We start from the raw sequence: 15,577 nt of genomic DNA, 5'->3' as shown, positions 1-15,577 counted from the left end.
AGCAGATCAGACTATTTATTTTTTTGATAGCTTAGTGGAAATTAAAGAAAAATACTAAGTAAAACTTTGAAGAAAAAATCATACCCTAATTCTCAAAAAAATGTAATAAAAAGATCTATTGAATAAATCAAAAATAAAGGATAAGAAGAAATAATCAAACACTATGTATAAACAAGGAAGTATATAAAGAAAGCGAAGATGAAGAAAGAAGAACAGAAAGAAAATGAGAGATAGATACCCGGAGAAGAGTGAAGAGAATAACCTGTAGATAAGATAGCAGAGAATAACTCTAGGGAGAAGAAGATGAAAAAAGTGTGTTGGTTTTCAGCGTGTTTTTATTTTCTCAATTTTTTATAATTAAGCGTGTATTATATAATCCTAAATGTGTGAGTTGTATTAGTTAGTCTGGTAAGAAGAGTATTAAAAACTCGATCCGGTTTACATAGTCAGGTAATTAGATATTACAAATTGACACCAAACAACTGACTAAATTATTTACTCATATCCATAATCTAATACGATGTACCTTAAGGTTATAATAGTCGCATGACGGAACTAAGTAACAATTCATCACAACGTATACATTTCTCTATAAGATTTTGTTGGCTTCAACACTCCAACAAAATTGGGTATGTTAATTTATTATTTTGCAGTTTTTTGTTGTGTTGAAGATGATGGCCAAGAAAACGCCCTCCTTAGGCAGCTAAAGTAGTGCACGAATATGTTCCATTTTGCATTTCAATGGTTTCCATCATGTGGGTTTAGGTTGTCTTAAGTGGTTTCTAATGTTTGTTGCTTTTTTTTTTTTGGTCGTTTATGTTTGTTGGTTCTAGAGCAGAGAATTTGTTGGAAAATTTTGGATTGCATTATTGACCTTGTGGTCAGTGTCGGGCATTTTTGTCAACGAAACTGTGCAATCCCGTTGATTTGGTTTGGTTGGTCTAGGTGGGCTTAGTTTTCCCGTCTTCTAACGTGTTCATCTGGGTTGCTTTCTTTTGCTACTTGATTGATTTGGTCTTCCAAATTGGGTTGTTTGTTTCTTACCTACTAAGTATTTAGTAGTATAATCAATTCGGAGGAATATATATCTCACAAGCACATAATTGAGCCGACTTGATTTAATGATTAATAATGCTAGACTCATCAATATTGTTCTGAATGTCTACATGAGTTCATAACTTCATATTGAACAAAAGAAAAATTCAAACAATATTTGATAAACAAATTTGGTCTAGCAATACTCTTTTCATGAAGGGATTGTGCTATCACTATTTGTTACCACAGGGTACAAAAATTTCTGGTACCCACCCAAGTTTATTCAGATAATAAAGTCATCAGTCTGAAGACTCTGAACCAAAATGGCATGACATGAAAATGAGTCGACAAAAAGTTTGATACAGCTTATCTGCTTTAGATGATTTTATGTTAAAGGAGTAAGAGAGAGCATAGTATGCATAGTTTTATGAAAGTGATAGTTGGCGTCTTCCTGATGGTAGTGGAGTGCGTCGCACAGACTTGAGGTACATGGACTTGCCGTAGGTAGTGGCTTTGTGCCATATCCATTTCTTGGTGGAAGAAAAGGTGCTTCTCTCAATCTTACAAGTTTCTGAGACTGCAGATATCTTCCCAATTGTGGATCGTCTTACTCTTCCCTTCTTCTTGTTTGCCTCTTCCTTTGTCATTGTTATTGTCTTCCATGTGTTTTCCACTGCTTTTTCACGCTGCTTCTCCAGTTTGCTCTGCAAAATTTTAAAGAGAAAAATAGAAATGAGGAATGGTCCCATTTCTTTTAATGAGGAATGCTTCTCTCCTTTCACATTACTCTTTGAGAAGACATGGGTTAGTCCCATTTCTTTTAAAGATGTGTGATCAATAACATGGTCTAAAAGACACATAGTAGTATGCATAGAATAATAAAATTATGCAATCTCCTTGTTCTTGATTTCTAACATAGTATTGTGCAGACTGGCCCTAAAATCAGGAAATACTATGAGCTCAAACTAATACTTCATATTATCTTAGAAGGGTTATTTAAGCATTAACATCTTCCCATTGGTTTTTGTAATGAAGCAGATTCAGGAATAGCAGAGAACCTTCAGACAAAATTTCATACCTCAATCTTTTTAATCTCCTTCAAAGCCTTGCTGGTCTGCCTGAACTCCCAGTCATCTATAGCAGCTTCTTCTCTTCTCAACCTGTCAATATAAACATGCTAATTCATTTTCCCCTTTCATCATATATATGCTTAGAACAGAAGGAACAAAAGAGGCCCTGTTTGCTCACTTGGTCATAAGCCTCATATGCTCAGCTTTTTTCCATGCTTCTATCTCAGCCTTAAGCTCCTGCTTCTTGACTTCATCTAAGAATTCATGGTAGGGCTTTGGCCTATCCATCACTCTGCCAACAATTGAGCTTCCACTATTAGAAGATGCTTCTTGGTATGTGCTCTGATCAGCACATGCCACATGGACATACTCTCCATGAACAGAGCTCTCTTCTCTTTCTGAAGGCAATTCCGGGCCAAGAAATTCATGGTGTTGAGGACCTAAGAATGTGGTTTCACCCATTTCTAGCTTGCTCAGGCAGGACCCCTTTGGATTGTTGTTCTGGAAATTGGTGTGACAGAAACGACTGAACCCTTTGGCATTCTCCATCCCTTCCGTTACTTCAAAACCAGAATCGGTTCCCTTGGTCACACCAAAAAATTGATTTTTGACCTGAGTTTTTCTCCATCATAGAAATCAGAAATTTTAATTTCAAAAGAGGGGAAAAAAAAAAAAAATAGAATCAGAGGGTATTTGCAACCCCTTAGCAAACAAATGAAGATAAGCTTCAAAACCAACCTATATATCAAAGTATGCAGGATTGCAGGCATACATTTTCTCATTTAATGTTGCTATTTGGACCATATTTTTGCCGATCAATTCGCTACATTTTTCTAAAGGATAGGACATACATATGAAGGTGGATTCCTACTCGATGGGATTTAGATGTTGGCTATTAGAAATACCAACTATTATCCCAACTAATGTGACAATATTTCATTTATTCATATTTGAGTTAATTCTAAAACTTTTTATTTATAACAAGACTAGACTGCCCTTTTATGTGTTATATAGCTTGGCATAAAAAAGTTGGAATGTGAGTTGGTGACCCTATGCAAATAGTTTTATTCCTTTTCATTGACATTTCACATAACTCATCAAACAAAGTTCAAGAGAATCCAATACAGCCAGAAATGAAAATAATCATTCTTGAATGTTTCACACAAACCCTTTAAGTCAAATAGCCAATCATGCATAATTCACAATTTCCATAATCCATAAGAAAAGGGCATAAATCCATTAATGTAGAAGATTGCAAAGAACCTTTTTGTTTTTTTTTATTGAAAGAATATTAATTAATACCTGGTTTCTTGGAGTGGAAAACTCAGTGGTGGGCATGTCAGAGCTGAAGCTGTTAACTGATTTGGGAGAGCCAGTTGTAGAGCTAAGTGGGCTGGACCCACTGCTACACCCTGGTGGTGGAGAGCCTGATGGTAAAGCCTCCTTGAGAGGACTCATGCTCCAAGTTTGGATGCCCCCTGCAGAGAGGTCACGTGGCCTCACCTTATTGGTTGGCATTGATGAGTTTTTGAAGGTTCTGGCAGACATGGGAGGGCCATTTCTGTTGAACTCCTTGGAATTGATCATGGTGGGTTTGGTCCTCTTGCTCTCTGCAGTTTGGGACATACTTGGGCTTATTCTTGTTTGGGAGATCATTTCAATTCCTTGGGGTGTCTTTCTCAATTCTTGGAGAGAGAGAGAGAGAGAGAGAGAGGATGAGGAGTACTACCTGGTTTTGATACTATGAATTGAACATTGAGAGTTAAGCTTTGGTGAGACTTTAATATGGTCAAATTGGGCTATTGTGGAAAGTTGATATAAATTATAATACATTTGGTAAGTTAGCACTTGACTTATATTACAGCACCGTGTGGATTGTGCTTATAAAAGTCTTCAGATTCACTTTAATGCTTTGTTGGATTTTTCATACCACTTAATTCCCTCTCCTTGATTTTCCAAAAATAAAAAAATAAGAATAAAAATCCTCTTGATCTCCTTGGTCTCGTACTCTCATGTGAATTGAAAGATTTTTCTTCTCAAATGACATTAAAATTTCGCCAAACAAGCTTTTCAATGATTATATATATGGTTCTAATATAAATGATAAGATAGTTTTGAGATTAAGATAAGAAATATATATTGGGTAATATTCTCTTGTAAAAATTTCATTAATAACTTCATCTTAAGATATTACTGTATTGGAATCATTTGCTTAATATACTCTCATGAGTTTTGATAAAGGCGTTATGATTTTATGATATTAGTATAACTCTAAAATAAGCCTATCATTCTCTCAAAATAAATAAATAAGCCTATCATTTTAAAATTTATGCATAACATCGGCAAAAACTCACAATCTTATGTTGACACCAAATTACCTAAGACGTATTAGGCTTATTTCATTAAGGGCAAGACTCTTAAATGAATTTTAATTTTGTTATTGTAATGATGATCATTAATACAATAACTGTTGTAAACATGATAAATTATGTAGGATTCCACACATAAATTTGGAGTTAATATGTAATATTTACATATTTTGCAGTGTCATATCCAATATATAATAAGATAACTTTTGTAAACCTTGGAGATCTCAAAGCATATAAAGGCTCATGGGGCTGAATAATACACGCTCAATTCTTTATAATTTATCTCTTGTGTTTTTTTTATCTATGTCAACTCTCATTTTAAAACACATTATCAAGATGAACAATTATATTTCATTTTGCTACTTTTTACTGTTGCTTTGATCGACTACTTTGGTTTTTATTGAGTTATTGGCCACCCGACATATCATCAAAGGCTCAAAGCATGTCTTTTGCCTTATAGCTGATAGCGCAATTGTTCAAAGGATGTCGTTTTCTTCGTTGACTTTATTAAATAATCTTTTGCCAATATCTACACTATTGTTAAGTATGTGTTTTATAGATTTTTTATGGCACAATATATATGGCATGATACAGAGCACTCTATTCAGTTGTATGATTGGATTTTTTCATGCCTTGTGAACTGGTATGACATCGTGTTTTCATGCCTTGTGAATTTATTTATTTTAACATTAAATTTCATCTTAGATTTCTTTATTTTTTGTTTTTTAGCCCGCCAGGTTTGATTTCTTGGTTATTCATGAACATAAATAGTTGTTTGCTCTGGTCATTGCTATATTTTATCGTAGCTCTTGATTAACCTAATTTTATATTTTTTTGGACAAATTAAATAATTAAGAGCTTATTTGGCAGTGTTTTTAGAAGTATTAAAACGGCTTTTAAATAGTCAAAAACGCTTTTACTTGTGTTTGACAAAATAAATTAAAAATATTTTCGGGTTTTAAAAGCACTCGGAAGTGTTTCCAAATACATTCACAAGAAGCACTTGTAATTTTTTCAAAAAAATTTATATTTTTATAACAAAAGCACTTCTATTGAAAGCGTTACTGAATAAAAATACTTCCTACATAAGCACTTCCAAAAGACCCTAAGCATGAATCTATGACTTGTAAAAATGATTAGATGGTTTTGAGATTGGGATATGGGGTAATACTCTCTTGTTAAATATTTTTTTAATAACTTCGTCTTAAGATATTACTGTATTGAAATCGTTTGCTTATACTCTCATGAGTTTTGATGAAAACATTATGATATCAAAAATTTACATAAAAGATTACACTTCAGACCTTATACTTGATAGTGGAATTGATCACAAGGTTTTCTCATTACCCAAAAAACATATCTCTTAACATTATTTTAAGGGATCTTTGTTGTGTAGTCAGTAATAAAAAAAAATGCAATGTTTAATAAAAGAAGATTCTGGATTGCACCAGTGAGGAAACGTCTCTTCCTTACACATAGAAGGATTAGACTTATTTTATTAAGGGCAAGCCTCATAAATAGATTTTAATTTTTGTTAATGTAATGATGATTCGTTAAGACATTAACAAAATTAACAATTAACAATTACAGTTTCGAGTTCTGACCATAGATTAAAAAACATACTTTATTTGCTACTTTTAATTTTTCAAAAATGAATAGAGTTTTATTTAATTTAAATTAGGAAACAATTTTAACACCCGTCTAATGCACATGTTTCATTTTGGTCATGCAGCAAACACACTTGTTTTGAGAAATTTAGAAAAAGACTTTGATCCCTTTTTTGGGAGTTTTAGAAATCTAATTCTCAGATAGTGCTTGAGCTCTCTTCGAGTAATACTCGAGTTTTCTCAAGCACGACTCCACAGGGTTCGGACATTAATCGAAAGGGATTCGAACACTTCTTGGTAAGAGCTTGAATACTACTCTCGATAGTTAGATATTTAAAACTTTGAAGAAAAAAAAAAACCTAAAATTTTTAATGAAAAAAGAATGGCTAGTTTTTAGAATTTCCCCTAATTTTTCTTTAACCAAACCAACAGATTGATTACATTCATGCATGTACGGTTGTGTGATGGTCCATATTTCCAGAGTTTAATCCATATTACATTCATTCAAGTATATGTCTAGAGTTGTGTGATTGTTACAATCAAGAATTCACACTAATTACATTCATATATTTATACAGTGTGATTTTCACAATTTTACTCACTACTATGATAAGTATACTACGTGTAATAATTATATTGTTGACCACATTTTATAAAATTCATGTGAAGTGAAGCCCATCTATGTGAATAGATCTCATCTTTATTTAAAAAAAAAATGTAATGAATAGTGTTGTAACTTAAGTCATTATTAGATCTTCACCATATTGAGCGGAACTATGCATGAATAGATTTTTCGCTTGAACAATAAATCAAATTTGGAGGGCCACTGAAATTCCTCTGCTTCACATAGCCTCGGGAAACCTTAAAAAATATAACAATTTAAAGATATTTACAAAATTATCACTTTTGGGATGTGAAATGACATGTTTAAACTGCCCACTTAAGTATTAGCCCTAAAGCATAGACTCTTATCAAGACTACACCTAAACTCTCATATTCGATTATGTGCGCACCTATTATTAAGCGCTCAACAATGTATTTTTAACACAGACGAGCGTTGCATCTTCCATCAAGTTTTGAGGGTAAATCCCCATCTTTTTACATCATCCCCTCTTACGGTATGAAATGGGCTTAATAAAGGCGTTATGTTAAGGTTTAGCTTCGAATTTTTGGGTGGATCTCAAAATCCCGAAGCTAAACCATAACATAAACGCCGACAAACTAGCGCTGAGTGCTTGGCATCAGGTGCGAATGTGCGGCGTTCATACTTGAATGGGCCTACCTAAACTCTTATCAATGCATTCACACTTGAATAAGCTTGCCTAAACTCTTATCCACGCATTTTGGTAATGAAAGTGAGTGGAGTAATGAGCGCAATACCAGTCTAAAATGGACAAGAATACTCACCATAAACTCTAATACCACGTTAAAGCCTCTATGGCCTAACTCATCCTTAAACTGGCTTGTAAGGGAAGGTTTTCCAAGGCTTATACGTTGTACAACCCAATTATATCTTGGTAATGTTAGATATTTAACAGAAAATCACCCCACATATCCACCAATGTCTTTATCAACAACTTAAGAAGAAATAGTGACCCTCCACCAAGTGTTGGACCAGCCATTAGTCCTCATATGAGTCAAGACTTGATCAATAATCAACAATGGTTGATAACGGTCAAAATAATTCTCATAACGACGAACCACCCACTTGTGAGGAAATATAGACCAGACCACGTATTGAAGAAGTTATTGATCAATATGAGACTTATGAGTCAACATTTTGTCCATAACTTTAAAAGAGAGTTTGACCATCGAGAAACACTCGGATTCAAAATTCTACCTCCATCTTTACGCCATTTCACACAATTTCAGTCAAATTCTAAACTTACAATTCTTTAGCCAATAAATGTATGATAAGGCATCAATCATACAGCCCAACTAACAGGAGCACAAGCATTTATGAAAGAGTGCTTATATTTTCGCTCTTATCATATATTTTTATAATTTTTTAATGAAAATGATAATAATAAGTTTATCCTTTTATAAAATGACATCTAAAGAATTAAGTAAAAAGAAAAATAATTATCATACTCTACTCATCTCCCTTCAATGACCTAACTTTATAAACCCTAGAATCATCTTTTCTCTATTTCTCATATCATTAATCATTTTATTACCCTATTTTTTGGTGATGAACATTCAAATGAACGTTGGAAAGAACTCTCCTATTGACAAGGTAAGCGAAAAAAAAATTTAATTTTTTCGATTTGTTTTTGGGTAGGAAGCGAAACTTGTTCCACCAACCATGGTAAAACACCTATGAGATGTTCCACCTGCACAGTCGAACAGTGTTCACTTGTTCCACTCAAAAACCACAAATTAAATCCCTAAAGTTAAAATCAAATTTTAAATCAAAATTCTTGATCTAAAATTATATAAAAAAATTAAAAGTAAGATATAGAAATTTAATGTATAGAATAATCATAAATTTTAATAAATGCATGGGCATCAAACAAATATTATTATCGATTTTAAATTTTGGTGAGAGTAGAATTAAGTTTTTGGAAGAAATTATGAACAAAGATGGGTGGTTGTGATGATAGTTTAAGGGGGGTAAAAAGAGTGTTTAGTAGGTAATTATTTGAATTAGTATATTAAAGAACATTATAGGAATAATAAGAGGAGAGAAGAGTACTTTCATATTTTTTTGCAATTTAATGGGGGCGTAAAAATAAGATGAGTACGTGGGGAAATAAAACAAAAGGTGAGAATATAAACAATCTTCTGAAAAACATGTTCATTTCGCACATCTGTAAAATATTGCATGACCGTTGGCCGACTCTAAAATTCTAGGGGCCGAGATAAACCATGAAAATGAAACCCTCCACCTTTTATGTATAACAACCTAATAATTTTTTTTTCTTTTTTTTGTATGCACTCACAACAATCATGATAAATATACAAAACCTCTATTAAATTTGTGGCCTAAATATATGAGGGCCCGATGATTGCCTTATTTGCCTACCCTCTTAAGTGTTAGATATTAAAAAGGTTCACCTAAGTTTTTAAAAATATTTAAAAAACCCTTAAAAATGTTAGAAAAAAAAACCCTTATATAATCATCTATTATATGTTTATACTGTTCGGCTCGGGATTTGTGCAGAGCCATTGAAATTCCTTTGCTTCACAAAGCTTTGGGAAACTTTCAAAAATAATATCATTACATGAGTTGATTGCAACAATATAACAATTTGAAGATATTTACTACAGAGTAGTGCTAAATATCTTATATGTTTATACCATATTTTCATAACACTTTATGTGGCAGCTTACATGATATTCATATATTGAACACTAAAAAAAAAAAAAACTCTGTCCAATAAAATATGACACGTGAAATGATATAAAAATGTAGTATAAAAATATAATAAGTATAACATTATTTATTTACAAAACTATCACTCGGGGATGTGAAATGTCACGTCTAAACTGCTCACTTAAGTATTAGCTAAGCTTAAATCTTAATAGACTATTGTTGACGATGTACCTAGACTAGTGGGTAGAATAATAGATAGAACTAAGATAATCCTAGACTTTGATTTTCTTCAATGTATTGAAAAAATAAAAAAATTAATACTCAATAGTTGTCAAGATAATTCCCACCACAACCTATGAGAACATCAACCCTAAATCGTTCAATGTCTTGACCAACCATAACTTATGAAGAAATATCAACCCTCGACCTCACTTGATCGAGTCATAAGTCCACACATGAGTCAAGATTTGTTTAACAATCAACAATGGTTGATAAAGTATTGATAATGGTTGATAATGATCGACAACGGTTGATAATGGTCAAAATAAGGTCAGACTATTCCATCCATTCTAAATTGTTGAGTTGACCATTTTATTTTTAAATTTTAATTTTATCTTTAAAATAAAAAATTTCAATTTTATTCATCAGATCATTCGACACTTGTCTATTGAAACGTTTGTGGTTATTCAGCACCTAAATGTCGAATATTGACGAAATTTTCAGTATGTAACTACAGAATGGAAATGAAAAAAGTATTTTTTGGCAGTATTCTGTCGAACATTGTTATTATATTCGGTCGTAAGTTACTCAACTCTTTAGCATATTTCGATAGCATACTGCTGAATGGGTCTGGATGATTCCATAATTTTTTACAAAAAAAAAATTATCCAAAATATGTTAAAGTAGTTAACTCAGAAGAGTGGTCGGAATAGCCTCCACCTCAAAATAATTACCCATAACGACCAATTACCACTTGTGAAGAAATGTAGATCCAGGTAGGGGTCGGCAATGGGTCGGGTCAGGCCGGGTTAGCCCGACCCAAATTTTTCAGGTTTGGGCCGGGCTTGGGCTTTAATACACAAGCCCAAGGCCCACCCATTGGGCTTTGGCTTGCAGGCTTGGAGGGCCGGGCCGGGCTAGGCCTGAACGGGCGGCCCAAAATGGGCCAAAAGCCTATTTAGACACATATATATCTTCAAAAAAAAAAAAAAAGATTTTGGCTATGTTGTGATTTGAACATGAGAACTCATGTAGCAAGGTTCAACTCTCAACCAACTGAGTTGACTAGTTTATTTGTTAAGTTTGTGAATCATAACATATTTAATAGTTCTTTCGTTTGTTTACTTCAATAAATTATTAATATGCTTATTAAGTTATTATAAAATACTATTATGTTAGTAATAGTGTAATACCATAAATAATAAACTTTTAAAATTATATACAACATTACAACTATAATAAAACATAAATGTACATATGTTTTATTATATATTTTATTACATATTTTTATAAACAAATGATGCAATTGTGTTGTCAACAATCCAAACCGTTCAAATTTTAGTTCCTCACTCAAAGATAATTCGTGCAAAAAATTAGCTCAATCGGAGATGTAAAAGTGACATAATGGTGGTCGAATTAATGAACGATCGTGGTTTTTCTAATGATGATCGAATGGGTAGATGAATTTCGATTTAGCCGATTTTTTGTATGGATGATCTTTGACTATGAACATAGAAAATGAACGGGTCAGATTTTTGAAATCATGTTGTGATCTTCATAATTATGGAAACAACAAGGTTTTAACGGGAAAGTTATTAGAATTATACTCTTTAAGTGTATTTATATGTAGAAGCTCACATATTGATCATGTTTTCAATGATCCGAACCGTTCAAGTTTTAGTTCCCCACTTAAAGAGAATTCTTGCAAAAAATTAGCTTAATCGGAGATGTAAAAGTGACATAACGGTGATCGAATTAATGAACGATCGTAGTTTTCTAATGATAATTGAATGGGTAAATGAATTCCGATTTAGCCGATTTTTTGTAAGGATGATCTTTGACTATGAAAATAAAAAATGAACGGTTCAGATCGTTGAATTAATGAATTGACAATCGTGGTTTAATAACTTTAATTATAGTTGTATTATAAAAGTTGTATATACACATATACAATTATGTTTTATTATACTTGTAATGTTGTATATAATTTTAAAAGTTTATTACTTTATTATTTATGGTATTACATAGTTTACACTATTACTATTTACTAACATTATAGTATTATATAATAACTTAATAAACATATTAATAATTTATTACGGTAAACAAACGAAAAACCTATTAAATATGTTATAATTCCCAAATTGGGCTTTGGGCGGGTCTAAACAGGCCGAGCTTCGAGCGGCCCATGGGCTTCAAAGAGATGGCCCAAGCTCAACCCAAGAGACTTTTACGCCGGACCGGCCCAAATTTGGGGCCAAATGGGCTTCGGGCTAATGGGCTAGGCGGACTTCGGGCCTTGGGCTTTTTGGTGAGGCCTAGATCCAGGCATTGAAGAAGTTTTTTTTTTTTTTTTTTTTTTTTTTTTTTTTTTTTTTTTTTCTGATTGAAATATTGAAGAAGTTATTGATCTGAGTCAAATATTTTGTCTAACTTTGAAAAACAGTTTGACCATCGAGAAACTACTCCGACTCAAAATTCTATCTTTTTATCTTTAGTGCTTAACTGCTTATATTCTCACCACTTTTTTTTTATTTTCTCACCCATTTTAATTTTACACTTCTTATTTAAATTTTTTAAAATAACGTGAATAATAATAATTTGATGAAATTTCTTAATTGTTGTTTTCATCTTGAGTCACAATTCACAAATAAAGTGAGTAAAAATATAAGCACTCTTACACAATTTCAGTCAAATTCTAAATTTACAATTCGTTAGCCAATAAATGTCTGATAAAGCATCAATCATACAGCCGAGCACCGAGAATTCAAGAATTTCTGAAAACATGTTAATTTCGCACATCTGTGCCCGTTCACCTATGGCCGCTCTGAAATTCTAAGGGCCCCAACCAAACCATGAAAATGAAACCCTCCACTCTTTGTGTACAACTATGTAATATGTTTTTTCCGTAAGCTCTCACAAAAATCATCATAACATATAAAGGGTCTTTTAAATATAGGGCCCTATCGATTGCCTCATTTGCCTACCATTTTAACCGGGTTTGCATTCAAGCGACTCATACATGCCAAGCAGCAAAATTCTGCTCAATTATATAATTCCATCAAATAGCCAAAATTGTGCTCCATTCATTTAAAAAGTGATCAAAATGTCGAAGAGAAAAGGCCTAGAATTCCAATACCTAAAGCAACCTCTACTTCTAATAACCTGAACCAAAAACAGCTATAAATGTTTCAACCATTCACATATTACAAAGATAACTTTTCAAACCCAAGTCTTTCTTTTCATAACTAGAATATTTATTCATTCATGATCCGGAAAACACTACATTTTGAACTCTGTTTCCTATTGTTAGCACAGCATCCTTCTAAGCCTCTCTGCGCACAAAGTAGAGCTTACCCATGACATGAAGAACGGCAACAAATGCAATGAAACCAATGCTCATGATGAGAACAACATTTGGGGAGATCTTCAGTCCCGGGGCATCATCAGTGTAAAACTGGAGCATAGTCCCGGCTGCACCTTCGGAAGCCCCGCCACTTGTGGTCCTCCTTCTACGCATGCTCGCAGTAGCTGCGGCACTTCCCCTTGGCGGAGCTGCTCCTCCTCCGCCTAGAACCATTTTCTGTAACACAAACTCAAGCAGTTAGAAGTTAGAACCTCAATCCAGCATACATTGTACAAAGCTAAAAGAACAAAATCCACACAAACAGAGCAAAAAAAAAAGAAAGAGAAAGAAAACTTGTAACAAGACAAGCTTAACCTTAATCAGACAACGATGGAGCTTAGCCAATTCTGTAAACATATACAATAGAATCTTGGCAGTGAGAGAAAACTACAGCAACTCATACAGAAAAAGAAGTATAAATTGATTCTAACTGTGCAAAATCAAGGTTTGCTCCCCAATTCAAGTTGGGTACCAGTTACCACAGAACAAAATGACACATGAATTTGATTCCAAACATACTTGAACAGAACTATTGGCTTATAATTTGCATTAACTGTAATTGGGTTTCGGTGACAATAACAAAAATGTTTCATAGCCGATAAATTTGGGTACACAAAACCCATAAACTCAATTTCTAAATCTATACTCAAACTAAAAGCACCCCATCTATGATTCAAACACAAAGATATGATAATAGCATAGAGATCTGCAGAATAGTGGAATTCGAATACAAATACGAATATTAGCAGCTACAAAATATTAATCAAATTGAAAATAACTGCCATAGTCATCTAACCCATCAAATTAGCGAAAAAACAGAAATGATAGACAAAATTCATATGGATATATATAGAAAATTAAGAAACCCTAATACCCAAATTGGCCAGGAAAAATCAAGACGTTTCACAAAAACCAGATCCGATAGTCGGATCCAAGATCCAATCACGAAAGCAATGCAAAATTGGAAAAATCATTTAACTAAAAAATGTAAAAAATTGAAGATTGCATGTCGTAGATCTACAAAGGGTAGAGAGAGAGAGAATGGAGGAACTCGCCTGAGTCGACTTGGTGAAGCGAACGAGTTGGGCAGCTGGTCTTTGTTGAAGTTCGAAGATCCGAGAACGTGTTTGACTCCGATGGCCTGAAACCCGTTTTGTTATATAGTGCAAGCGTTGGGGGTTCTTTTGTCTACGTGGCTTGAACCTTCCACGCCTATTCTACCAATCGTTTCCTGCCACGTCAAATCTCACGTATGCAGTCCTGCCAAGTATCTCTGTCTATTATATTTTTTACTTTCATATTTTTTAGTCATGTCTAGTAAAAGAGAGGGGATTTTATGTTTTCTATCTACGTTTTTCTATCATAATCACCTATAAGGCTATAATATCTATATAATTTTAAGGAAAATGTTTTAAAAAATGACTTAAATTTTGACTCATATATCAATTCAGATAGAATAATGCTATACTTACCACATTCTTATACCACATTTTTATACCATCTGACGTGTCATTACTTTATTGGACAAAGTTTTTCTTTTCCTTTTTGAGTTTTTATTTTTATTTTTTAGTATCCAATGTATGAATGCCATGTAAGTTGCCACATAAGGTGGTATGAAATTATGGTATAAAAATGTGGTATATGTAGCACTACTGATTCATATATGAATTATGGTTTATAACAATCTGTCACCTCAAATTTACTTTCGATGCCAATATGTCACTTCCGTCAACTCTATTTACAAATTTCATCTAAAAGTGATCACATGTCACGCACATGATCATTTTTTTAGGAGTAAATTTATCATTCTACTTATAATATAAGAACATAAAAGTCAAACCACTTCATGTTGTTTTTTCGACGAAAAATGTAATTGAATTAACGGAATAGGCAAATTGTCTTCAAAATTAAAGTTAAAGGAGCACATTGATACAACTCATAATACGCATCCTAAATTGACACATGGTCAAAGTTTAACTCATTTTTGAAAACTTTTTCCTATTTTTAATGTGGGATAATTGAAATCTAACATGTATAAACTTATGGTTTGCCTGTATTATAATGGATAAATCTTCTATGGGGCTTGCCCCAATGGGGCAAGCCCCACCGAAGACTCACTCGTATTATAATACATAGTTTTATTACACCAAGTGGTATCTCATACTCGAGATAATGCATTATTGTGATACCAATCGATAGAATTCATGGGTAGAACTTGTCCATACACAAACGATTTGAAAGAAAATGATGCCTTTTTCATTAGAGTTTATATGTTCTCACAAGATATTCTACCTTTTTCCTTGTGGGATGACTGGGATCCTAAAAATTCCTATCTATTAGAAATATTTTTGAATTGTTTTAAATTCTTAGGGATACATTTATCTTTTTATTATTTTTCAAACACTTAACTTCTTACTTCCTTAATTCCTTTCTAAATAATTCTTTTTAAATTTTTTTTAAAAAACCTTCTTACTTCATAATTTCATATGAAAATTATGATATATAGGATCAGTTTCACACAAAAGGAATTTTGTGATTGTATTTGAAAGAGCATG

General features: G+C 32.9%; 2 protein-coding genes across 3 annotated transcripts; both read right to left on the bottom strand.

Annotated features, from left to right (window-relative positions):
* Positions 1-1,271: 1,271 nt before the first annotated feature.
* LOC147290868 (uncharacterized) lies at positions 1,272-3,865 on the bottom strand. 2 transcript variants are annotated; one of them, XM_086237781.1, is made up of 4 exons: positions 3,408-3,865; positions 2,284-2,687; positions 2,114-2,195; positions 1,272-1,739 (listed from the first exon to the last, which is right to left on the bottom strand). In XM_086237781.1, the coding sequence occupies exons 1-4, from the start codon at positions 3,759-3,761 to the stop codon at positions 1,461-1,463; spliced, it is 1,119 nt and encodes a 372-aa protein (XP_086093907.1). In that variant the 5' UTR covers positions 3,762-3,865; the 3' UTR covers positions 1,272-1,460. The 2 variants fall into 2 exon arrangements, with proteins under 2 accessions (XP_086093907.1, XP_086093906.1); XM_086237780.1 differs by having other exon boundaries at positions 2,284-2,717; positions 3,408-3,864.
* An 8,817-nt stretch (positions 3,866-12,682) lies between these two features.
* On the bottom strand, positions 12,683-14,179 carry LOC147290867 (protein transport protein Sec61 subunit beta-like). The gene is made up of 2 exons (XM_086237369.1): positions 14,078-14,179; positions 12,683-13,199 (listed from the first exon to the last, which is right to left on the bottom strand). The coding sequence occupies exon 2, from the start codon at positions 13,194-13,196 to the stop codon at positions 12,942-12,944; it is 255 nt and encodes an 84-aa protein (XP_086093495.1). The 5' UTR covers positions 13,197-13,199; positions 14,078-14,179; the 3' UTR covers positions 12,683-12,941.
* Positions 14,180-15,577: the final 1,398 nt, after the last annotated feature.

The sequence above is a fragment of the Dryas octopetala genome, chromosome 3, assembly GCF_963921425.1.
Source record: "Dryas octopetala chromosome 3, drDryOcto1.1, whole genome shotgun sequence".
In the NCBI taxonomy this organism is placed as follows: Eukaryota; Viridiplantae; Streptophyta; class Magnoliopsida; order Rosales; family Rosaceae; genus Dryas; species Dryas octopetala.
This window is presented reverse-complemented; position numbering and strand designations above follow the sequence as displayed.